We start from the raw sequence: 26,420 nt of genomic DNA, 5'->3' as shown, positions 1-26,420 counted from the left end.
AAGTTACAGGTCTGTGAGAGCCAGAAATCTTGCTTGTTTGTAGGTGACCAAATACTTATTTTCCACCATAATTTGCAAATAAATTCATTAAAAATCCTACAATGTGATTTTCTGGATTTTTATTCCCATTTTGTCTGTCATATTTGATGTGTACCTATTATGAAAATTACAGGCCTCTCTCATCTTTTTAAGTGGGAGAACTTGCACAATTGGTGGCTGACTAAATACTTTTTTTCCCCACTGTAGTTGTTGGCTCTCTTCAGAAGTAAAATATTGTATTTCTGCTTAAGTTCAGACATTTTATTTCCTCTTTAACTTGTAAAGATTTTTTATGGGCTTTTTCTAAGATTGTGATTTATTTTTAGTTTACATATTTAATAAAATGTGGGTCCAGTAGATCCGCTCTGTTCATTCTCCAAATTCTGTCGCTAAATGTATTTTCTATTGATGTAATTAAGCATGATACCGGAGAATGATCCGATATCACTATATCATTAATTTTTGAATCCAGTAAATAATTGAGTACACTTTGGAAATAAAAATGTAGCCAGTTCTTGAATAACATTAATTACTTTGAGAAAAAAAGTATAGTCTTTTGTAGTTGGGAATAGTAATCTCAATTCAAGGTACAATTCAACATTAGAAAACGGCCTTCTTGGTCCATATGCTGGGATATAAGGGGAAATGGTGTATTCTTATTTATCAGTATGCCTACACTTCTGCTGTTACTACAGTAGGTGGCAGCGTAGGCCTCTCCAACCAAGCTCCTCTTAAAACAATTTATTTATTTATTATGTAACTCTGCTGACACTCATATGTTTTTTCCCCCCGCATCAGGGACCCGTGGACATTTCATGTGATAAGTTGGATTTTGTTGGTCTTTACTTGTATAGAATCAAACCTAACCTCATCTGTTCCGTCTGTCATTGAAGAACCAAGTAAAACATTTGAACAGAAATGACATGAGGGCGGTGGGCATTCCATATAATGGGAGGATTATAGTATAAATAAATAGTTATTGTATACATTACGTTTATAGAGTGTGTGGGCATGTGGGCTGAGCAGACATTTAACAAAATCAATAAAAATAAAACAAAGTACAGTGCATATTCGGAAAGTACTCAGACCCCTTCACTTTTTCCACTTTGTTAAGTTACAGCCTTATTCTAAAATTGATTTTTTTTTTATCTACACACAATACCTCATAATAACAAAGCGAAAACAGGTTTACCTTATTTACATTAGTATTCAGACCCTTTGCTATGAGACTCGAAATTGAGCTCCGGTGCATCCTGTTTCCATTGATCATCCTTGAGATGTTTCTACAACTTGATTGGAGTCCACCTGTGGTAAATTAAATTGATTGGACATGATTTGGAAAGGCACACACCTGTCTATATAAGATCCCACAGTTGACAGTGCATGCCAGAGCAAAAACCAAGCCATGAGGTCGAAGGAATTGTCCGTAGAGTTCCGAGACAGGATTGTGTTGAGGCACAGATCTAGGGAAGGGTACCAAAAAATTTCTGCAGCATTGAAGGTCCCCAAGAACACAGTGGCCGCCATCATTCTTAAATGGAAGAAGTTTGGAACCACCAAGACTCTTCCTAGAGCTGGCCGCCGGCCAAACTGAGCAATCGGGGGAGAACTGGCAGGGATGTTCTTGTCCCATCGCGCACTAGCGACTCCTGTTGCGGGCCGGGCGCAATGCACGCTGACATGGTCGCCAGGTGTACAGTGTTTCCTCCGACACATTGGTGCGGCTGGCTCTCCCGAGTCCGTACGGGAGTTGCAGCGATGGGACAAGACTGTAACTACCAATTAGATACCACGAAATTGGGGAGGAAAAAGGGGTAATAAAACAACACATTACAATAACCTGTTTTTGCTTTGTCATTATGGGGTATTGTGTGTAGATTGATGAGGGAAAAAAACGTTTTAATCCATTTTAGAATAAGGCTGTAAGGTAACAAAATGTGGAAAAAGTCAAGGGGGCAGAATACTTTCCGAATGCACTGTACATCTGTACTTGAGGCGCCATGCCTTTTTAGGGCTTTTTAGCTCAGACTCCTCTCCTAATGTACTAAAGACTGTGGATGCATACATTGTACATACATCCTTCCTTCTCTCTCTCCCAAACCAAATCCATCCCTCTCCACCACCCCTCCCAGTTCTCCCCTCCAAGCCAAGATTATCACTACCTTCCCTCCTTTACCCACCCAGGCCCAGCCTCAGTCTTTTTACCCCTACCTTCTTCTCATACACATTTACACCCCTCTATACATACACCACATACACCCCACGCCTCCAGCTTTCTCACTTTCTCCCACCCTCCCACACATATCCACATTCCTCCATCCCTCACTCTCCCATTCATATGCAGACACATACCCACACATACTCCCCCTCACACCCACTCACATCCATAGAACCATTATTGACTTACATGCTATATATCCTCTTTTATATTGTCCTTTCAGTGTCGATGTATCTCATTGGCATCAGCTAATTCTATTGTTACTTCCTAGAGAAGAACATCTACTTGGGGACAACAGTCTAAATTGTATTGGGGGAGGGGAAGGAATATTGTCTCAATTTACGATAAGCTGGTCGATAAATCAACTTTTTTAAACAACAGATTCTAACAGTTAATTTGTTTTGGTGAGCATTGAGAGCATTTGAACTATGTTTTCCTGGATATCCTTCAGTTGTTTGCTGCTCTCATTTGCGTCTCCAAGTTGTTCTTTGTCTTTTCATCTAAGAGAAGCCATGGCTTGTTGGGTTCGAGTCTCAGCGTCGCTTTATTCACAGATTGGTTCACTGTTGTATATAACTGACCGCTCACTCTCTCCCGGTTACTTGGTGATATATTGATCTATCGATTTTAAATGCTTAATTTAAACTATATTGTCTGGTTTCTTCATATAACCACAGTCTTGTCGGAACAAAACGGAGCTACTCTTCCCATGCGTCCTATCGGTACGCGCATTTAAATGTAGCAATTCAACAGCAAACGCTATTTAGCCTGTGCATCTTTTACATCATGTCATTCCTTGCCTCGTTGCTGAAATGGTTTGCAAGTGATTTCCATTTTTCTAATGGTTGTCAATTCCTTTGGATCTTCTTTTTCACTGTGCTCATCTCTCAACCATTTGCAATGCATCAGTGCAACAATGTTATCACCACTGGCCAAAGTGGTCACACCCACGCACTCTCTCTTCTCAACTTTCCCAGACAGTTCATTTGTCCTAGGCCTATTTTACATTCGGCAATTAGCAAGAGCAAGCCTGCTTCTCTTCAAGAAAAGGCTATTAGGCGTTGAATTAAATAAGGCAAAAAATAAACGTCCTATAGCTTTCCTGGGATTTCAGGAGAAGAGGAATAGCGGAGAGGCTTGTGTATCCTATAGCCTATGGCCTATTGTGCACGGGAACAGCTGGGAGAGAGAGAGGCTAGAGTTGTGTAGCCAAAGTAAGAAGCAAAATATTAGCTAGATCTTAGGCAATTCATTAGCTAAATAGTAGGGCTATAAATATTAACCAGTCAAAGTGCAATGAAATGGCAGATCTGTGCGTTCCTCCAGGCTGCGCTCTGCAGTCCCCGGGCACGCAAAGCTCCCCTAACCGTTGCGTAAATTTCTGAAAAGTATGCACACGTACAAAAATATAGAAATGTATAAACTTGGCGCATGCCATATGCATGTTTCCCGTTATAAATCAGACCTGTCGGAAAACTGCGTGCGTGAACGAGCATTAAAACTCCACCTGGAAAATGCCTCCATTCATCTTTTATGGTGACAATAACGCCCTTTATTTGCTGTATCATTTGGAACTATTGCCATTAGGCCACGGCATGCAAAATACTAATTGTTGTTCAATATTTAGTTTAATCAATAGATTATTGGGTTTCTATGTCCTGCCTTGGTATATACAGTGGGGGAAAAAAGTATTTAGTCAGCCACCAATTGTGCAAGTTCTCCCACTTAAAAAGATGAGAGAGGCCTGTAATTTTCATCATAGGTACACGTCAACTATGACAGACAAATTGAGAAAAAAAAATCCAGAAAATCACATTGTAGGATTTTTAATGAATTTATTTGCAAATTATGGTGGAAAATAAGTATTTGGTCACCTACAAACAAGCAAGATTTCTGGCTCTCACAGACCTGTAACTTCTTCTTTAAGAGGCTCCTCTGTCCTCCACTCGTTACCTGTATTAATGGCACCTGTTTGAACTTGTTATCAGTATAAAAGATACCTGTCCACAACCTCAAACAGTCACACTCCAAACTCCACTATGGCCAAGACCAAAGAGCTGTCAAAGGACACCAGAAACAAAATTGTAGACCTGCACCAGGCTGGGAAGACTGAATCTGCAATAGGTAAGCAGCTTGGTTTGAAGAAATCAACTGTGGGAGCAATTATTAGGAAATGGAAGACATACAAGACCACTGATAATCTCCCTCGATCTGGGGCTCCACGCAAGATCTCACCCCGTGGGGTCAAAATGATCACAAGAATGGTGAGCAAAAATCCCAGAACCACATGGGGGGACCTAGTGAATGACCTGCAGAGAGCTGGGACCAAAGTAACAAAGCCTACCATCAGTAACACACTACGCCGCCAGGGACTCAAATCCTGCAGTGTCAGACGTGTCCCCCTGCTTAAGCCAGTACACGTCCAGGCCCGTCTGAAGTTTGCTAGAGTGCATTTGGATGATCCAGAAGAGGATTGGGAGAATGTCATATGGTCAGATGAAACCAAAATAGAACTTTCTGGTAAAAACTCAACTCGTCGTGTTTGGAGGACAAAGAATACTGAGTTGCATCCAAAGAACACCATACCTACTGTGAAGCATGGGGGTGGAAACATCATGCTTTGGGGCTGTTTTTCTGCAAAGGGACCAGGACGACTGATCCGTGTAAAGGAAAGAATGAATGGGGCCATGTATCGTGAGATTTTGAGTGAAAACCTCCTTCCATCAGCAAGGGCATTGAAGATTAAACGTGGCTGGGTCTTTCAGCATGACAATGATCCCAAACACACCGCCCGGGCAACGAAGGAGTGGCTTCGTAAGAAGCATTTCAAGGTCCTGGAGTGGCCTAGCCAGTCTCCAGATCTCAACCCCATAGAAAATCTTTGGAGGGAGTTGAAAGTCTGTGTTGCCCAGCGACAGCCCCAAAACATCACTGCTCTAGAGGAGATCTGCATGGAGGAATGGGCCAAAATACCAGCAACAGTGTGTGAAAACCTTGAAGACTTACAGAAAACGTTTGACCTGTGTCATTGCCAACAAAGGGTATATAACAAAGTATTGAGAAACTTTTGTTATTGACCAAATACTTATTTTCCACCATAATTTGCAAATATATTCATAAAAAATCCTACAATGTGATTTTCTGGATTTTTTTCTTCTCATTTTGTCTGTCATAGTTGACGTGTACCTATGATGAAAATTACAGGCCTCTCTCATCTTTTTAAGTGGGAGAACTTGCACAATTGGTGGCTGACTAAATACTTTTTTTCCCCACTGTACACTGAGTGTACAAAACATCCTGCCATGACAGACTGATCAGGTCACTCCAGGTGAAAGCTATGATCCCTTATTGATGTCACTTGTTAAATCCACTTCAATCAGTGTAGATGGGGAGGAGACAGGTTAAAGAAGGATTTTTAAGCCTTGAGACAATTGACACATGGCTTGTGCATAGGTGCCATTCAGAGGGTGAATGGGCGAGACAAAATATTTAAGTGCCTTTGAGCAGGGTATGATAGTAGGTTGTATCGTTGTAGTGTGAACACTCCTGTCCACTTGAATTAAAGCGATTTAGATTTTTTTATCGTTATAGTTAGCATTCTTGGTGTGGATGTCCCTTAAGACTGAATGGAGAATATAATATTATTCGTAAGGGGATGGAACTGAATGGATCTAAGCATTGTATTATTCAAACCCTTAGCCCTACATAGAGTACAGACAAAATATGTACAGTGTGTTCTGTTACTATACCTGTGCATCAATGATCTTCTGCTTGGCGTCTATGACAGCCTGCATCTCTGCATGGTCTCTCTTCAGCTCCTCCTCTACAGCCATTAACCTGTGAGTGACAGAGCATAGCCATCTCAGACGAATACACACCAAAAGGGGAGGACATAGCATGCCATTTGAGATGCAACCTATCTTTGATCAGAGCCCTGTGGACCCTAGTCAAAAGTAGTGCACTATATAGGGAATAGGGTGCCATTTGGGACACAACAATACAACACACTAGAAGCATGCCATTAAGCAGTCAATCTGTGATTTTGAAAATGTATTAATTATTTTGTTAGTTCGTTCATTCAATCAATCATTCATTCACAGGAATTATGACTGGAGCACAGGCTCCTTGTTGTAAGCAAAACCATGCCTAGTATTGCCTACCTGCAGATGATGCTCTTCATCTGGTTGTCCTTCTCCTCCTGCTGCCGCCGCAGCCTCTCCTCGCTGTCCTCCAGGCGGGCCTTGTACTCCATCAGCAGTTTCTGCATCTGCTGCTCCTGGGCCAGCAGACGTCTCTCGTACTCCTCCAGACACAGACTAGACACCCGCAGGCGCTCCTTCAGCTTGGAGATCTCCTGTTCATACAGGAGGGAGAGAGGTGAGAGAGACAGAAAGAGACATGGAGGGAAAGAGAGAGCGAGAGAGTTGGAGGGGATGATCGTGTTAGTCATGCCTAAGACAAAGCCAACCTCTGTCTGCCTACACTGGCTTAGCAGGCTCATGTGTTGGACTTGGTAATGAAGAAGACAGCCAGCACTAGCAAATATACCTTTATAACTTGGCCATGTTTTGGCCATCATTGGCTGTGACTCTGGCTGTCTCTTTACCTTCTCGGCGTTCCTGCTGTCCTGGCTGCTCTGATCTGCTGGGGCCGCCTCCTCCTCCTCGTCTTCGTACTGGCCGTTATTCAGCACCCACGCTGCTGTCCTCTCTACCGGTGACATGGTGACTGGCTCTACTGGAGACGCCACCTGCACCACCACCATCACCACAGATACCGATATGTCAATCAAATCTACCCTGAGTGGCCAATATGACTGGCCACACTTTATTTAGGAGACATTTGTCCTTGATAATAATAACATAATATATCAGGGTGTCGGAGCTGAGCTTGTGTATCTAAGTGTAGTTCTGTATGCCAGACCAGTACCTGCTGTGGTGTCCGCTGCTTGGCCACGCTCCTGACGGGGGGCACAGGGCTCTCCATGGAGCAGGTGGACTGCTGCCGTGAGTGGCTTCCAGTGCCTGCGCCTGGCTGGCCCTGGATGGGGATAGGCATGGGCTCCGTGTTGATGGAGCTGCTGCTGCGTAGAGAGGCGCTGTGGGGCAGGGAGCGGGGCGTCCGGGCCCCTGCACTCCCCCCGCTGCGGCTCTGCTGCTCCACCCTCACGATGTGGGCTGTGCCCGTGCTGTTCTGCCTGGGCACTGCCACAGCGTGGGCCCCTCCCTGGTTGTCCGGCAGGGTGTGGCGGCAAGGCGTGGAGCAGTCCTCGCTCTGCGTGCTCCGCTGGCTGAACTCCTCCAGGCTGCTATTGGATGGTACCCTGCCCCCCTTCCCCCCCTGGTTCCCGCCTCCGAACTCAACCTCCGAGTTGCTGTGGCTGCGGGAGCTATCGGTGCTCAGGTTCTCTGAGCTGGAGCCCGGCTGAAGGGAGTGCACTGAGTGGGAGTGGACCGAGTGTGTTGTGGAGTGTACTGCTGTGTGTTGTTGTTGTGGTTGTTGTGTCAGGTTGCTGAGGTGATAGACAGGATTTTGGAAAGAGAGGGGCTGGAGGCTCCTCTGCTGGCTGAGGGAGGGGTGCAGGGGCCGACGCACCTGGGGCGCGCTCTGGGGGAGGTTGTCCCGTAATGAGGGCTTTTGATGTAGGACTTGGTGTGACTGTGGGGTGGTAGCCTGGTGGGGGTGTCCGATAGAGGCCTGGGAGCCCACCCTGCTCAGCCTGGGTGGAGCCTCATGGAGAGGGAGGGGTCCCTGGCCACTCTGGACCATGTGAGAGTCCTGGAGGTCCACCAGGGAGATGCTGCGTCCGTTGGGCAGAAGGTTCTCTCTCTCCTCCTTGTCCGAGAAGCTTATGCTGTGGGCGGATGACTGCTGGCCCAGGAGAGGGTTCTTCCCCCGGTGAAGGCCGTCTATAACATGCTCCTGGACTGGGGACTTGATGCTGCGAACCTCACTGCAAGACATGGACAGTAAACACACAACACATTAACAGAGTTCTGAAACCAAAGCTAGGACCAGTCCCAAATGGCATCCTATTCCCTATGTAGTTAACTACTTTAAACAGGGCCCATAGGGGCCTAGTCAAAATGAGTGCACTATATATGCCTAGGGCAGGGGTAGGCAACCCTGGTCCTGGAGTGCAGCAGCACTTCATGTTTTTAATTTAAGCTACCTGGAAGACCAGGTGTGTTGAATTTAGGCAATCACTGAACTGATCAAATAACTAAGTAGCTCAGTTTGGTGCCTAGTTGGAACAAAACCCTGCACTACCTGCAGCACTCCATGAACAGGGTTGCCTACCCCTGGCATAGGGTATAGAGTGCCATTTGGGACACACAAGGTGAAATGTAGGCTACCTTCTTTTCCTTTCAAGTTTACCTCAATGTTCCTTTAGCACCAATATTGACTCTGATTCACTTTAAAGCCGGAAAAACGTCCATCTCAGATTCCCTCATTATCTCTACAGCCGCTAAAAATAGGAAGTCTCTAGCTGCAGCTTTATTTAGAAAGATCCTAGCAGTGAGTCATCTCCCAAATCAATGCACCATAAAACAACCTATCCATATAAACTGCATGAACATATACCAACATCTCTCAACTTTATGTATGAAAGCTGAATCTCTAGATTAACTGGCACAAAATCACCAGACGAAACAGCCTTTGAAAAGAACTACAGCCAGAACTACACCACAGAATTAGACCATGCATGGCTGGGTGGTGATTGGCAATATGGTTGCAGCGGTTGTGACCATTTTGGAGCCCTACCTGTCGGCCGGATCTTCGAATATCCTCTGCAGGCCTGAGGAGACGCTGCCGCTGATGTTGTGTGAGGAGCTGTAGTCCTGGAAGCGTCGGAGCTGCTGCTGGATGGGTGTGGGGCTGGACAGAGAGCGGGCTATGTCCCCCAGGATGCGGGGCAGGGGGCCCAGCTTGGCTACGGTCGCCTGCAGGAAGGAATTTTCACCCTGGGTTGCACGTTACCATGACGAGGGGCAGCAGCACCAGGCCACGTCACCCAGCATTGTGGAATGAGGATGGCAGAAGGTTTGGAGGACAGAGGATTGGTGGGTTGGTTTGTTGGTTGGTTGGTTGGCAATGAGAAGCACCATAATGCATTGGTGTTGTCGGGACAGTGTAACCATGGAGACACAGTGTGTGTCGGGCGGAGTAGAAGGGTGGAGTGGAAAAGGAGGGAGGGGTGGGGGCGTAGAGGCAGAAAAAAATTGAGGAGAAAACATAAGGAAATGAATACATTTGGGGTAAAAAAATATAAAAACAACACATGCCACTAAATAACAGCCATTCCAAACACAGCAAACATGCATCAAGGGCAAACTAATGAAGAAGGTTGTGAGGTAAGAGTAAGATGTAGGGAGTATTGAAATGAATACTGTAAAAACCTAGGGTTCACAGAAGAATAAACATACAGTGCCTTCAGAAAGTATTCACATCCCTTGACTTTTTCTAAGTCAAAACTGTAACTAGGCCACACAGGAACATTCAACGTCATCTTGGTAAGCAACCAGTGTATATTTGGCCTTGTGTTTTAGGTCATTGTCCTGCTGAAAGGTGAATTTGTCTCCCAGTGTCTGTTGGAAAGCAGACTGAACCAAGTCCGTTTATTAATATCCTAAAAAACTCACTAGTCCTTGCTGATGACAAGCATACCCATAACATTATGCAGCCACCACCATGTTTGAAAATATGAAGAGTGGTACTCAGTGATGTGTTGTGTTGGATTTGCCCCAAACATAACGCTTTGTATTCAGGAAAAAAATAAAATGTATTTGCCACATTATTTGCAGTAATACTTTAGTGCCTTATTGCAAACAGTATGCATGTTTTGGAATATTTTTTACGTCTTTTCACTCTGTCATTTATGTTAGTATTGTGGAGTAACTACAATGTTGTTGATCCATCCTTAGTTATCTCCTATCACAGCCATTAAACTCTAACTGTTTTAAAATCACCATTGGCCTCATGGTGAAATCCCTGAGCAGTTTCCATCCTCTCCGGCAACTGAGTAAGGAAGGGTGCCTGTATCTTTGTAGTGACTGGTTGTAGTGATACACCATCCAAAGTGTAATTAATAACTGCACCATGCTCAAAGGAATATTAAATGTCTTTTTTTTTTTTTTTTACCCATCTACCAATAGAACCATTGGAAAACCTCCCTGGTCTTTGTGGTTGAATCTGTGCTTGAAATTCACAGCTCGACTGAGGGACCTTACAGATCATTTGTATGTGTGGGGTACAGAGATGTGTTAGTCATGTAAAAATCATGTTAAACACTATTATTGCACACAAAGTGAGTCGTTCAGCACATTTTTTATCCTGAACTTATTTAGGCTTACCATAACAAAGTGGTTGAATACTTATTGACTCAAGACATTTCAGCTTTTTAAAATTAATTTGTAAACTTTTCTAAAAACATAATTTCACTTTGACATTATGGGGTATTGTGTGTAGATCAGTGACAAAATCTCAATTTAATCAATTTTAAATTCAGGCTGTAACAACAAAATGTGTAAAAAGTGTGAATACTTTCTGAAGGCACTGTAAACATGTAAAATAAACAAACATGCATTAATAAATAAATAAACACAGGGTACAGTGTAGGAGCCTTGCAGGATTAAGGTTAGGGTGAGTGGTGGCCGGGTGCAGAGAATGAGTGGGTGACATTACCCTGCTTTAAAACTTCTAGACTCGACATTTTCATTTTTAGGGAACGTCATAGTGAAAAGCGGTAGGGGTAAAAACATCCTGGACTGTGTAATTAGTTTTCCTCTTCTCATAAAGTCACTAACCCTTTAGCCACGAGAGGCTTAATATGCAAGTCAAGTCAATATGGTGTAAGCTGATTAGGAAGACTTTTGTCCTAACACCACTTGATATCATTAGATCATAGCTCAGTTATATGATTAAGACCCATTTACCCACATTTCATCCACAAAACCATTACAATCAGTATTTTTCAGAATCATAAATGTGTTATTTTAGATTAATAACCGCTATAAAACTCCCGTCCAAGCCTGAAAACAGTGGAAAAAAAAGATATTTGTCGTAATGATAGCACACATTCAGATGTGCAGACCCAAACCCACTACGCACCACTGCAAAGCATCATTTGCAGCAGAGCCTCTTAACAGATACCTACTAAGGGCCACAATTAGGAGCCTGAGCATGTCATTAAAGTACAACAAGCGTTACGCTTCAGGCTTACAGAAGATATAGTTGTGTCCCAAATGGCACCCTATTCCCTATATAGTGCGCAACTTTTGACCAGAGCCCTATGGGCCCTGGTCAAAAGTAGTGAACTATAAAGGGAATAGGGCACCATTTGCGACCCAAACTATGTTTTTGGAACATCTGTTAACAGACGTATCACTGCTGCCCACTCCAAGGTCTTCCTTACCTTGTCCAACTGGGACACCACATCCCACAGCAGCGAGTGGAGGACTGACAGCTCCCGGCCAAGGTCGATGTAACCTTCAAATCCCGGTGTATTGGAGATGGTCTCTGGGTTGGAGATCTCTGTGAGGAAACGCATCATACCTGCCCACTCGTGCTCCAGGAAGTCGTTCATAAATGCCATGTACTCCTCTTTGTTACCAAACCTTTGGACACAGACAACCAACATTGGTTTAACCTGCTTTCTACTCAGCTAGGATTGGCATCTTGTAAACTTGTAAAGGTGATCAAGTGAGTTCAGAGAAATTTAGTCCAGGGTGTGCACACAACCAACAATTAGGGTGCCATTTGAAACGCAGCCGTGATATTATCTACCACGCTACCAGTAAAGGGGTAAACCTACTTGGCGAAGTTAGCCAGGTTCTGAATGACCTTGGCGATGAGGGTGAGGGTACGGGAGGTGCGGTCATCGGGGTACTCCTGCATGAGGCTGAAGAGTGAGGGTGACATGATGGCGGGACAGAGGAAGCGGAGGAACAGGGAGGCGCTGATGAGGCGCTTGCTGATGTCCTGGTTCCCTCGGGACAGACACTGCTGCTTCCACGCTGCAAACACCTCCTTTAGCTCCCGCGGGAACACACTAGGGAGGCAGAAGAGAGAGTCAGGCTCCTTCTCAATTCATCCTCTCTCCTCACCTCGTTCTCAGAACGCATTGGAGAAGAAGGTCTGAGGGGACCCTCTCCTCCAATATGGCTGAGAAGGACGCCAGGAGATCGGATGCGAGGAATTCCAATAAGATTAATTGAGATCATAAACAGTCTCAGTCATCACAAACAGACACATACACCACCAGAAATAACCACCAGGTGGCAGCATGCACTTTACATCATCACTATATTGAAGCCATGCCAGATGTATCAACCAACTCTATGACAATCTCTTTTAGAACAGCAAGACAAAGCAAGTCCCCAAAAATTGGAGTCATCAATGTTTACAGATATTCTTCTTTATTCACATAATGCTGTAGCTACCCATTTACAAGGAGCTAGAACTTTTGACTTGCCCTAAGTGGAGGCAAACCAAGGCCCTTTGGCTATATGTGACTTCAGGGTCAGAGTGCTGAGAGGCTGATCTCACCAGTATGAGTTGATGATCTTGCAGAAGGCCAGCTCGCAGCACATCTTCAGGTTGCTCTGGTGCTCAGGGAGCTCACTGGCAGAACACTTCCCCGGGTCCACCTCACAGTTCTCATCTGACTCATACAGTGCTTTGATGAACTCTCCTACAGTATTCAGGAGAAAACACAGACTGGGTTGAAGAACAGTAATACGCCATGGACTAAGAACATGGAATAGTTTGCAAACCAGTCTACCGCAGTTGCACCGCTCTTTGCTACCAAATGTGACGCTGTCTTCAGAACTGCAAGTTGTAATGTTTACATTTGTGAGGTCTCCACTTTCTAAGGTCTCTTATATAATTAACCCTCCCCTCTCACCTAGTGCGTCATGCAGGTACTTCTGTCCCACCAGTTTGAGGAACTCCTCTATGGCCTTGGTGGCCAGCGTGTTCTCTCTGAAGATCAGGACATCGTGGTCTGCACACCGGTCCACCTCTGACATCACCAGATCTGTCAGGAAGTCCTGGGGTGGAGGAGGAGAGCGAACTTTGATTTACTGAGATTGCAATGTCTGCAGAGAAGGAAAAACTGCAGTATGGTACTTAATGTCCTAGAGGTGCTAATATGAATGTAGGCAAATAGATGGACACAACTGAATGGGATACCCCGAGGAAGTTATAGCCAGTAGAGGGAGGGAGGCACAGTGGGAGAGATGATGGAGAAGTAGTCTGTTCAGAGCAGAGATGGAGTTTCTAAAGTATAGGAATTACCTTGGCCCGTCCGGTGCTCTGTAAGATATGAACAAGGGCACAGGCCATCTCCTCCTTGTTCTTCACACTGATCACCGGCTCCAGAACAGAACACAGCATGGTGTAGTTGTTAGTGATAAACTCTGCAAACTCCTTATACTGCTCCATGGGCAGGATGGAGATGGTCTGGAAGCGGGACTTGATCCGGATCGACGGCCCTCCTCCTTTGCCCTTGCTGGTGGTGGGGGTGCTGACAGGGTACCACTTCTCCACAAACTGCCTCCCCGTCACCCCCCCGATGGGGATGTTGACCAGGCCCACGTAGTTGTTCTTGTCCTTCTTCTTCTTCTTGTCCACGTCCTTGTAGATGTGCACGGTGATGCTACGGACAGAAGGCAGGCTGTAGAACTCAAAGTGTTCCCCCCAGAACAGGCAGTCAGCCCGGGTCTTGCTGGTGGTGCGCGCGTATAGAATGTCATCCAGGCACAGTTCACAGAAATACTTCTTCTTTGGAGGCAGGTCCTTGGCCTCGATTATCCATAGCCGGAGGACGTTCTCTGCTCGTCGGCAGTTGTCCTGGGAAGACATCAAATGAGTATTGAATCCCAATGAGGGGGAACATTGACCCTTAATAACACAGTTATAACTAAACTGATATTGGTAAGAAAATGAAACTAAAAAACAAGAAGTGAAGAAGAGTGGGTCACCTTAAGAAAATATAGAGGGCATCAATATTTCTGTGTCCGAAATTGTACCCTATACCCTATATAGTGCACTAACCTTGACCAGATGGACCCTGGTCAAAAGTAGTGCACTATATAGGGAAAAGGGTGCCATTTGGGACACAGCCTGTGGTCTCACCTTGTTTGGCTGGACCGTCCTCCTCAGGTTCTCCATCCATTTGTCTCTCTCTGAGGCTGAGGAGCAGCTGAAACACTTACTGCCTCCTGAGTAGGTCACCTGGAGAGGACAGAGACAGAAGCATGATGAGCATAACTAAAGGCTTTTTAATGCATTACATCACCTAGGAGTCTATGGCTAGGCAGCAGGCAGCTAGCTGCCTTTGTATTGAGGCACAGCGAGCACTCATTAACAAGTATTATTATATTTACAATAGCTTTATCAAAGTAGTTGAACAAGATGTTACCTCGAAGCAGAACTCCTGTCCCAGTATGCTACTGTGGAGAGGCTTGACGTAAACATCTTCCTCCATTCCCAGATCCAGGGCTTCTACTGCACTTCCCGGGCTGAGCAGGGACTCGTGAGAACACGACTCCTTTAACTTAGGCAGCCCTCGGGATCTGGAAGACAGAAACATGGCATTTGGTTACGGTTTACATCATTACTTCTTAATTCAGAGCATTCACAGCATGGGAGACAATTCTGCTCTGAGGCGCTAAATCCCTAAATGTGTCAAAAGTTGTTGGACTCCTCCGCTGACAAGTTGTACTCACCACAGATAAAAAATGGCCACTAGGAAACTTTAAAACCAACACACTGCAAGTTGGAGGACCCTAAAAAATGTATACTGTGCATGTGATCCCAAAACACAACCAGCTGTTGTCTTTCTTTAAGACTGTCATTCAAGATTTATCCGCACTATTCCAGCAATCACTCACTAGAACATTCCAGGAAGCAGTAATACCTACGAAAAACAAATGAACAGCCAGTTGAAGGAATAGAGCATCTCTCTCCCCAGAGCATCTCTCTATCTGGATCTCATTCCATTCCTTTTGGGACGGTTCTCTTCTCTTTTCAGTTCCAGTCCACTGTCCTTGGTTCTACTGCCTTTACCATTCAGTCTCAACTCCTTATCATTCTATTTCCATGAAACTGTAAAAAGTGAAGGAGGACCAGCATATACAAGGCCTTTCCAGCTTCCCTTTGTAACTACTTTTCCTTTGATTCACAGGTGGTAAACAAGGACCTGGGCTGGCCCATCTGTCGGACCCTTGAGCCTGTTTCCATAGGAATGCCACTACAAGGAGACTTGACTCAAGTGCAGCAGCATGGGATGACGAAGGGATGTGCTGCTCTGCTCACAAACACCTCGGACAAAACTACCTGGGCTTTCCATCAGAGCACAACACTACAGGTAGGGGAGGGGAATGGAAGTCAACAGGTGTTGTTTAGCAAAGGACTGTATGCTTTCCAACTAGCAAACCATTCATTTTCAAAGTGCAACAATTATGAAATGCAACATTGCATGATAATTGAAAAATACATTACTAGGGCTGGGAAGATACCAGTATCGCAATACTTGTGAGTGTCGTGGCAAGGAAACAAAATACGAAGCGGATTTAACTTCTGTAGGAAAACAGCCCTAATGTTGGAAACAAACGTCATTATGTTGTCATCCAGAGTCATATTTATTTGTTTTCCAAGCTATAGCAAACAAATATTTGACATACAGCAGGTTTTTAAAAGGACCAAAGAGTTTAGTCTGCTTCATGTTTTCATTTTTGCAATGGAAAAAATATAGCGACACTGCTATAATCACAGCCCTAATAATAACACAAAAATAGACCCTTACATAATAGCCAAATGGTAGGAAAGGGAAATGTTAGTCAAAGGATACAATCACTGACTGAATGTGTAGCAATGTAATGCATGCACAACACAAAATGCATAATATATAACAGTAGGCTTACATAATCGCCACATGTCAGATGACTTCTAAGAATCAGGGATCAAGAAATCTAATTCACTTTAGTGACGAGGACCATTTTGTTCGCTGTCATCCCTAGGGCATGGACATATGTACAAGCATTATCACTTGGATAGATAGTAATTCCCATGGACTGATCATTGCAATTCGATTCAGATCTGTTGTCACTTTCAGCTGTTGGTAATCATTCATTGTTTAGAAGACAACTAAGTAGTCAGTAGCAGTGGTTAATACTAGATATTAATTGAAAGCAGTTAAAGTAGTTTATTCTGAATTACAGGGCACCCTCGAGTGTGAGTGAGAGTAAGAGATTCCAGACAATCAATGTTGTGTTTACGAGCTATCGAAGACAAAGAGACATTTTAGGAGGAAGTAGTCTGGAGGCATTATTGTAATAAAATAAAGCTGTATACCGTAATAAAAATAGATTTTGTCTGGTAAACTTTCAGAGAAGAGAGGCAAATATTAGTAATTATTTTAGGGCCACTTAGTTAGAAAAATCAAACACTTAAAAGAAGAGACATTCAAGGTCCTTCTGAGAGGCCCTTGAAACATGATGTGTGTGTCATTCTACATATAGTATGGTCATTGTTCACAATGAGGTAACAATGATCCTAAGAGGCCAAAGCCTTAATTGATTATGTTTGTCTTTTGAGGCATATGGAGAATTAAGGCGTCGTTATCCTGATACCATGCTGAGAAAACAAACTGTCTGTCTGTTGCTATTGGCCGCAATGGCCTGGCGAATAGTCTTCATGAATTATGTGGCCCATGTCTGGGTTAAAGCATCATGGCCTACATACAACTATAAAACAACATCCTACCTACCTCACCAGCCAAGCATCATCACAATACCACTCTTCATTACTTATCAACTTATCTCCTTACAGGACAGTTCTTGCATAAAGATGACCCATACCTACTATGGTTGCATTCCAAATGGCACTCTATAATTCGCATTCCCATAGGGCTCTGGTCAAAAGTAGTGCACTATGTAGGGAATAGGGTCCTATTTGGAACACACGCGATGTCTCAGATTTGCAACATTAGTATTTTTAGTTCCCCATATATAAAGGGATAACATTTTCTCCTCATTATCTTGCTTGTACGGTGTCACAACAAAGTTATCAACCAGGTAGTCTAGACTGATATTTTGAAGAACAGAAGCTTATAAGGGGATCATGCAAAAGCTCACACACAAGGGAGTGGGTGTGCTGATGCCTACCATTTGAACAAGTAATAGGAGTGCCAACGGAGGAGAGAGAAAGCAGACTCCTCTGTCCTCTTCTCTCAGTCTGCAGCCGCCTCACTAGTCACTAGCACACATCCATCCATTGTGCGTGCCTGTGTCTTCAGTCTGCTGCAGAGTGCATCTGTGCCCTCGTAATCTTTTGGCATCCGCCTTCTCAACATGCAACATGCCTCGCCAACTGAATTATGTAAACCCAGATTAAGGGTTTGGGAGGAAACAGATCTGCCCTCTCAATCCAGCAAAGGATTCCAGAGATGCATACAACAATGATACTGATGTGAATCATAACCTGATTATTTATTTATATCTGTACCTGTGAGTCATAGTTTGCCTTTAAGTCGTAAACACATTGTGGGCGTACAGGTAATTTGTTGTGCTTTGAGCTGTCTCATTACACTGTTTAGAGAAAGATGCATTATGTTGAGAACAATCTGTGTTTTTATCAGCACATAAGTGGATAGCCGACATATTGAAATTCGTCGCAGAGCACTTGTGGTGAAAAAGTCAAAAAATGTATGTCCTCTCAGGGAGTCTAATCTTTTTAAAACGAGCTGCTGCCGTCATCCTCAAAGTCTTTTGAAAACTAATCAGGTTGCCTTTCTGAACGCCAGCCCTCACTATGTCCACTGCATTAGGATGGAAACCTGATACGTCCGCTGGGAGGAAGGAGAGGAACGTACTTAGCTCTGACCACACCACCGCTCCGCAGCTCCTTGAATTAACAAAATGCTATCTGATTATGAACTAGTAGTACTTTGAAGCAGAATCACATAGAATTCAACCTGGTATGATATTGCATGCTGTAATTTCTATAATTTAGCAGGTTCAGATGGGACAAAAACAGTGTAGTATTGTATGAAATAACAAAACATCACATTTTACAGCAGAGGAGACATGTCCCATCTACATCAAATAAAAACAAAAGATAGGATTGTCACCAATCAGATCATTATAAATGTAGCAAACAATGCCCTGGTCATTCAGCCCAGCATTCTGTAACCAGGAGGAGACATGCTGCCCACACAACTAGAATGAGTTATATTTCTATGATGCTGCCCTCCCTACCTGAAGCGCAGTGACTTAGGTAGGTGGGCATTCCTGGCCCTCCTGAGGAGTGAAGAGGTGGCGCTGGTCGCCATGGCGGCCATGCTGATGCTGTAGTATGGTCCTTACTGGGAGTCACTGACGTTAGTTAACGATTGCAGAAAGAGGCTGCAGCTCATCCTCATGCCGACCATTATCCCCCAGTCCTGCTGGCTCTAATGCCTCTAAAGTCCACTTTCACTACTCCGCTGGCTCACAGGGCAGGCAGACGTCACCCACGTGGGCGTACTGCTGTACACAGTGACAGATGTCATGTCATCCCAGGGAAAGCTGACAGTACTATAAGCATGTAGCCTACCAGTTACCCGCTCAGCCACTAGCATAAAGATAGATACAGTACTTATCTCTATGGCCGCTAGCCTGTGTTCATCACTAACTCTGTAGGCTACAATCTGCACAGTACAGTCAGAGAGTGAGTGAGTGAGTATCTCTGTAATGGTACTGACTCTGCATATTCTGCCTGGCGCATGGAGCTGTATATGAACACGGGGTGACTCGGCCCACGCCAGACAGCAGAGAGACCAGCATGGGGTGACCCCCCTCCTTAGAGCAGGGAGGAAGGAGGAGGGAGGAGGAGGGAGGAGGAGGGAGGAGGTGACAGGCAGCCCCCCCTCCACCTCCCCTCCCCTCCTCAAACCAATACTGTTCAGCAAACTCACTGGAGCATTGAGAACCCCAAACATATCAACATTAGCTATCCACTGTTCAGACCAACGAAAAGGAGGGTAGCACACTGTAACAAAGGATTACATCGGTCTTTGTCTTGGTCTCACATGTATGGATACAACAATGCCTAATTCTACTATTATATTGACTGCATGTGAGGGAGGGAAGAAAGCAGTCAGGCCTACAGTAATGCCATTATAGCACAGGTTTATAATCCTGGAATTAAAGACACATTTCTCGGAATAGCACTCAGGACTGATAATGGATGGGAACATAATGTAAGATGTGGGTATCTTCTTAAAAGGCTGTATAAATGCTGTATAAACCAGCACCTTGGTAATCAATCCCACGCAACAGACAGGGTATTACAGATTAATGTAGTAATTGCACTTTGTGATGCACACCACAATACAACACACACCACAGGAGAAACTCTCTCCATCCTTACTTCTGACTAGCCACCTCGCCCCCACTCGCCTCTCTACATCTCCATAATCATATATCTATTATCATCATCATGAAAGGACATCCATGGCCCATCAGCAATGAACCACATAAGGAAGACCAAGAGCATATACTTTTATGTGGTGAAAATGAATAACCAAATGAAGATCAGTAGCAGGAGCAGTCCCTCAGGCCTAAAGAGGCAGAATTAAGACAAGCCATGTGAACTGTAGATGCAGATCCTTTGTATTGAAACATTTGAAATATGGAAGGAGATGAGTGAATAGCCTACCTGTCATTTTCTGAAGGTCTCAGGGAGGGCAGTCTGAAGCTGGTGTTGCGGTCCAGTTTGGTCTGACTCTTCGTCCGCTTTATGGATCCCTTCAGACGTTTGCTGAAAAACCCCTAAAAATGTACAACAGAATAAATTACCTTCAGGAGAACTTCTACACTCATAGACACACATTTGTTACTATGTCTGGCTGTGTGTCTACTGTGGGCACCAGCGGTTGTTGCGGCTAGTCTGTGTTTGTATTGGGAGAGGTGCTGTGGTAATGAGTGGCCAATGTGTCACACAGGTCATACTCTATCAGGTCAATTTCAAACTCATTTTTAACGAATGTTGTGTAATGTGTAGCCTACATAATTGCAAAATGACGTTGTGTACAACACTGTCCTTGTCTTAGACTTTTGTATGCTCATTCTGTGAATTAGTAGCTAGTGTGAGTGACCAGCTGACCACAATGAAGTTGGGGAATGAATTCCATTGTAATGCATTGTCATGCTCTGGTGAAACACGGGAAACTGAACAGAGTGTTGGTGGGTTGTGAAACAACCCCACTCAGACTGAATACTATGATGATGTCAGAAAGAGTAGACACATTGAAACCGATAGGGGACTTGAGTCAGAGCTGAGACAGAGACACCTTTAACCGCAGTATTAGTCATATCTAACACCCAATCACTTCCTTGAGCTTTTTCTGCTCATTTTACAGTAACAGTTGAGATATCAAATAAAATATGATCAGGATATATACAGTACGCAATTGTTGTTCTTTTTTTACTTAATTAAATGGTTGAAAAAATACATTAACAGATAAGCAGTATGTCAGAGGCAGTGGAAACGTGTCACTAATTTTGCCATTGTGTAACTTTGTCACTTTGACAGCAGAAGGAATTAGTCAGTGTCAGATATTGTATATCTTGGAAAAGAAAATCTATTGTACTCCAACTACTGTATAATGCTTACCCTGTATGTTGATATAGGATATGGTAATGCAACACCGAGTGCATATTGTGACCTCTATGACGTTCAGAGAGTATTGCCAAGTCTGCACAGGGAAGCCATGTTACTTATTAGCAAAGCTGCAATAAACACTATGAAGTGCACTCCACTATATTAGGTGTTGAAACGCTCTGTAAAATGACTCACGATGATATACTGTACATGATTTGATGAGATGAGGCAGAGAGAGGCAGAGAGAGAGAGGCAGAGAGAGAGAAAGAAAGAAAGAAAGAGAGAGGCAGAGAGAGAGAGGCAGAGAGAGAGAGAGAGGCAGAGAGAGAGAGAGGCAGAGAGGCAGAGAGAGAGAAAAAGAGAGAGGCAGAGGCAGAGAGAGAGGCAGAAGAGAGAGAGAGAGAGAGAGAGAGAGAGAGAGAGAGAGAGAGAGAGAGAGAGGCAGAGAGGCAGAGAGAGAGAGGGGCAGAGAGAGAGGGGCAGAGAGAGAGAGGGGCAGACAGAGAGAGAGAGGGGCAGAGAGAGAGAGAGAGAGAGAGAGAGAGGGGCAGAGAGAGAGAGAGAGGGGCAGAGAGAGAGAGAGAGAGGCAGAGAGAGAGAGAGAGAGAGGCAGAGAGAGAGGCAGAGAGAGAGAGGGGCAGAGAGAGTGAGAGGCAGAGAGAGAGAGGCGATAGAGAGAGAGAGAGAGAGGCAGAGAGAGAGAGGGGCAGAGAGAGGGGCAGAGAGAGAGAGAGGGGCAGAGAGAGAGAGAGGGGCAGAGAAAGAGAGAGGGGCAGAGAAAGAGAGAGAGGGGCAGAGAGAGAGAGAGGCAGAAAGGCAATAGAGAGAGAGCGAGAGCGCGAGAAGGATTAAGAGCAAGAGGAGAAAGAGAGGGAGAGAGCGGTAGCGAGGGATTGTTGTACGTCCACAGAGAGGACGAGCACTGGAAGTCTTTGTCAGCTTTTCGACTTTCTCATTCACCTTGGCAGTGTGGAGGAGGTGTCTCAAACGTCTCATTTTCAGTCAGAGACAACAACAGCACAACCCTCTCCCCTCTGCTCCCCCGGGTGCCTGCATTTATAAAGCCTGTCATGTCAGCACAACCGGACAGCAGCCTTCACTTTGACTTGGTCCACAACCAGCATGAGGTTGGGGGATGTTAGTTTCCATCAAGTAGACAAACGCTAGGCTACTCCATAGTGAGGGCTGGGAGTGCCTGGGCCTGTATTCATAAAGTGTCTCAGAGTAGGAGTGCTGATCTTGGATCAGTGTTGCCTTTTAGATCATAATGAATAAGATGACATGGACCTGATTCCACCCGCACTCCCCACTCTGAGACCCAACCTGAACCTCTCTGACGTTCCAATATCGGTGCGCAGGTAAAATAGCTAGTCTAGAAACTGACAAACAAGGAGACAAACATGAGTCACCTATCTGATGCTACTACCCACTAGACACTTTGGTGAATCTGAAACTATCAACATGTCATCGTCTATCTGTAACTAAATCTTCTAAACCCGTAACAAGAAGCCCTATAACATGCCAAAGGTACGAGTTTCAGTGATGCATGCCATGGCCCAATTCTTTTGGTTATAAATATCATCAAAAGCATGCGTCTGTGTATTCGCAGTCCTTTGAGGCACACTCCCACGTCGTCTCTGATTAGCAAGCAGAGGTTTTCTAAGATGTACATACCGCATCGTAACATACCGCATCATAACACTCTTACATTTACTTCACAACAATGTTATTGAGATGGTTATAGACTTCTAGTCTACCTCTGAAAATAAGAAGAATGCTGATGTATTCTAAGATAATCTATGGCAAGACACGGCTAGATAAGAGATCCTATAAAATTACTTCTCTATAGTTCTATAGGTAATTCTATGAATGAACCCTCCTCAGCCCAACACAATAATGACAAGTACTGCTTCACTTTGAGGAGGAGACCATACTGACATGAATCAGAATGTATAGTATGAGAGACAGGGTGGTATAACAAGGTTAAACTCCCTGGTGTATGACGGCTCCAATCAATGCTGACTGGGCTGCGTCCCAAAGGGCACCCTATTCCCTACATAGTGCACTACTTTTGACCAGGGTCCATAGAAGTAGTGCATTATATTTGGAATAGGGTGCCCTTTGGGACGCAGACCCAGAGTCTCCATTACGATGGGATAGGAAGACCATGTTTATAGCAGAGAGTTTTACACACTGACTGAGCAGCTGAAAGCCCATGGCCATCACTGGAGCTCTGGGGAGTTTTAACAGTGGAGATAAAGCCTAACCAACTGCAGGCTTGGCTCTGCTGTCTGCCAATGTGCTTCAAACTTGAGGAGATATCAAAGGAATAAAGTATGGATTGAAATCTTAATGGTGTGCTAATTGCTTTGAACATAACAATGACGGTACAAAGAGACTTAACATGTCTAATGTTTGTGTTTTTTAGAGGGGTTAGAATAAAGCAAAAGACACGTTTCTGTTGGACATCAGTGTACATTGGATAATAAACACATTTTTGAATCATAACAACAGAACTCACTGGTACTTTGAAGGGGGATGTGTTGGGTACGTCCAGCGATATGTTCTTCTCTGAACTCCCCAGGCCTGAGATACTCCGCCTCCTGGGGGACCTCTCAGCAGACACTTCTGTGGACAACAGAGAGAGAGAGGGAGAGAGAGAGAGAGAGGGAGAGGGGGGGGGGGGCAGGGAGAGAGAGACATTATACATTAATAATTTTTTTAAACAGTTATATTAACAAGTACAGGTCAGAATATGAGATGGGGAGACTGATGAGCTACAGGAGGGAAAGTGAGTGATGGAACAGGGGATCGAACCGCTGCCTCCAGGGGTATATCTGGTCCTGGGGGCAGCAGTACTACCACTAGACCAGTCCCCAGCACGAGAGACATTAGTCAAAACAGATAGCTGCCTTGAAACCTGGACTGGTGGATGTTGAGTTCTATGAACACAGATGCTGCGACATTTGGGAGAGGGAGCCAGAGTGATGTGTGTACATGTAGAGGACAGATAGAACACCCAGACAGAGACGGGCTGTATCAAGCAAGCAATTACCTCAGGCCACAGGCTGCCAAGAGTCTGTGTTGTTCCCCCAAAAGACAAGCTATGGCATTGAATGAATGCCACTAACTCAAGTAAATGGTTAATAGAACAACAAAAAATCCATCTCAGAATGCTATTCAGAGGGGTTTGTAATTCATTAACAATGAGGTTTCAGCTATAAAGTCACTGATTGTGCTTCACTGTAATCCTCATTGAACAGGCAGGCTGAAAAAAACAACATGACAATATGAATCTGTTTCTCTGTAGAAGCCAGTTATTTTTGGTCCGTTCTGACAAACTATTCTGTCTCTCTCTGTACGGTAAGGTTATGGCTTTCTGTGTCAAGGATGAGGATGGACCCCACCCACATTTATTCTTCCCTCCGGTGGTCTCAGTTTACAGCAGCAGGGCAGGGCCATTGTCATGGGACTCCAGCTGCTAGGCCCCAGTAAGCCTGGGCACCGGAGTGTCAGCTCAGCCAAGCCTCCTGGAGCAGTGCCCAGGCAGGTCAGGTTAGAGGCAGGAGGCAGGAGGCTGGAGCAGTCCCTCAACTGACAAAGACCCTCTAATTTCTCTAGTCCCTGGCTACGTCCCAACTGGCATCCTATTCCCCATGTAGTGCACTACTTTTGAGGGAATAGGGTGCCATTTGTGACACAACCTTTACTTCCACAGCCAGTGCAGCTTCTGCTGCAGCTGCATACAAGACAAATGCCTGCCAGTGCCTTACCAATGTTGCACAGAGCAAGAATGCAAGCCACATCTTCCAAGTACAGAAGTCTCAAACCATCCGTCACATTGAGATCCCTGGCCAATATCCAGAGAGCGATTGATTGGAAGCTAAATTTAGCCCCATTTTAGAGCAGATTGACCCTGTGCAACATGAATGCTCTGTGAAAGAACGACCCAGAACCACTTGAAGTAAAATAACAAGTTCTAGCAGACAAGATAATGAACTGAGATAACCTCAAGACTAGAGCAACACGTGTCAGATTCCACGTTTCGATCAGGTTGTCCCTAAAGCTAGCCCTAACTGTAATCTATCCTTTATATTCAACTTAGGCACAAGTGAGACAGTATGCAGCAGTCAGCTTTATTCAAAAGGCTACTTTGCAAAGTGCTATATCAAGTTCACTCTCAGACACTGTCCTCTTGGCACCCCTGGCTGCAGCCTGGTCCGTCTTAAACGCTGCATGCATCATAATTCAGAAAGACTGAGCTCTCTGACCGGGGGTGGCTTGGAGGGAGAGAGACACCCATCAAACGTCATGCACATCCTTACTGCATTATATCAACTATGGACACTGACAAACAGCACAAAGTAAAGATGATCAAAGAAGTTAGGCAAATATTCTGTTCAGTGTTTGTGAAAGACATGCTAGCAAACACATCATATGGAGCATTACACGTATACAGTACCCTAAATGAAAAGACGCTGTGCAAGCAGCAGTCCATTCAGAGAAACTTCGAACATAATGGCTTTTTAACGATGGTGCTCTGCACACATGAGAATTAAGCATAAATAATCAACTTAATTCCAAAACAATAGACCCTAATTAGAGAAAAAAGACAGGAGAGTGAATCAGTACCTCGGTCACAGCTGTTCCCCATCATCTGAGGAGGAGATGGACAGGGTCAGCACCCGATTGGCTAAACACTGACCAGCACTATCAGCCAATGAGGCAAAGTCGTTTCCCTTTAACTGTCCATCTTCTGCAGTACTGCGAAGCCATCCCATTGATAATCACTCTGTCTTCGGAAATACTTAGTTTTGTTCCTGCAGTCTGGAATCCCACCTATTTCTCCCTGAACTGACACTCCATGCTTCTCCTGGTCTCCCCATCTCTCTTGTCCCACTCCGCTATCTATCTCCCTATACTCCTCCCTCTCTTCATCCCTCTCACCCTCTCCTCTCGCCAGCAATTCTTAACCTTCACTTCATTAGTCTCTCTCTCCTTTTTGGCATGCCAGCAGCGGAAGAGATTTTACCGCATTTATTCAATCAATTGCTGTAACTGCACTCCACCGTTCCTCTTAGCAGAATCGAACAGAACTGCAAGTACTTCCCTCTTCAGTCTTTCTCTCTCCTCGCTCTCTTTCTCCTTTTCGCTCTTTCTGTACCGAAACATCTGCCGGTGAAGCTACTGCAGCTGAACTGCTGGAACCACAGGACGCACAGGACAAATTTAGAGCCACGCTTTAAGGCTAATTACAAAATAATTTGCTGCCTTACTCGACTGATGTAGGACACAACTCTAGGGGCATCATCATGTATGAGAGAAAGGAAGAGGGAGAGAATAGAGAGAGAGCGAGAGAGAGGAAGCGAGAGAGAGAGAGAAAGACAGAGAGGGAGAGGGACAGAGAGAGAGGCACAGAGCGCTAGAGCAAGCGATTGGAAACCCATAGGGGGGATGGGTATCGGAAGCTTGCAAGATGCTATTTAGGAGGATTATTTACATTTACATTTTAGTC

At 44.7% G+C, this 26,420-nt stretch overlaps 1 protein-coding gene across 4 annotated transcripts in view; it reads right to left on the bottom strand.

Moving 5' to 3' along the window:
- The window catches only part of LOC311146838 (ras GTPase-activating protein nGAP-like), a gene marked incomplete at its 3' end in the record, with an annotated part of 100,464 nt that overhangs the window by 11,364 nt on the left and 62,680 nt on the right, over positions 1-26,420 (bottom strand). Inside the window, exons 4-17 of one of the 4 annotated variants that reach the window (XM_084183435.1) lie at positions 23,427-23,533; positions 19,961-20,073; positions 14,682-14,835; positions 14,396-14,494; positions 13,556-14,110; positions 13,164-13,308; positions 12,806-12,950; positions 12,072-12,308; positions 11,673-11,874; positions 9,023-9,222; positions 7,187-8,210; positions 6,864-7,007; positions 6,418-6,611; positions 6,007-6,094 (exon numbers count right to left, since the gene is read on the bottom strand). In XM_084183435.1, coding sequence (XP_084039561.1) covers positions 6,007-6,094; positions 6,418-6,611; positions 6,864-7,007; positions 7,187-8,210; positions 9,023-9,222; positions 11,673-11,874; positions 12,072-12,308; positions 12,806-12,950; positions 13,164-13,308; positions 13,556-14,110; positions 14,396-14,494; positions 14,682-14,835; positions 19,961-20,073; positions 23,427-23,533 — 3,407 coding nt within the window. Of the gene's footprint in view, positions 1-6,000; positions 6,095-6,417; positions 6,612-6,863; positions 7,008-7,186; positions 8,211-9,022; positions 9,223-11,672; positions 11,875-12,071; positions 12,309-12,805; positions 12,951-13,163; positions 13,309-13,555; positions 14,111-14,395; positions 14,495-14,681; positions 14,836-19,960; positions 20,074-23,426; positions 23,534-26,420 lie in introns of those variants that run through there. The other 3 variants (XM_084183437.1, XM_084183436.1, XM_084183438.1) reach the window with 3 other exon arrangements.

This window comes from Coregonus lavaretus, assembly GCF_964263955.1.
Source record: "Coregonus lavaretus genome assembly, chromosome: 19".
Classification (NCBI taxonomy): Eukaryota; Metazoa; Chordata; class Actinopteri; order Salmoniformes; family Salmonidae; genus Coregonus; species Coregonus lavaretus.
Note: the sequence above shows the minus strand (reverse complement) of the source record. Positions and strands in the feature narration are given on the sequence as shown.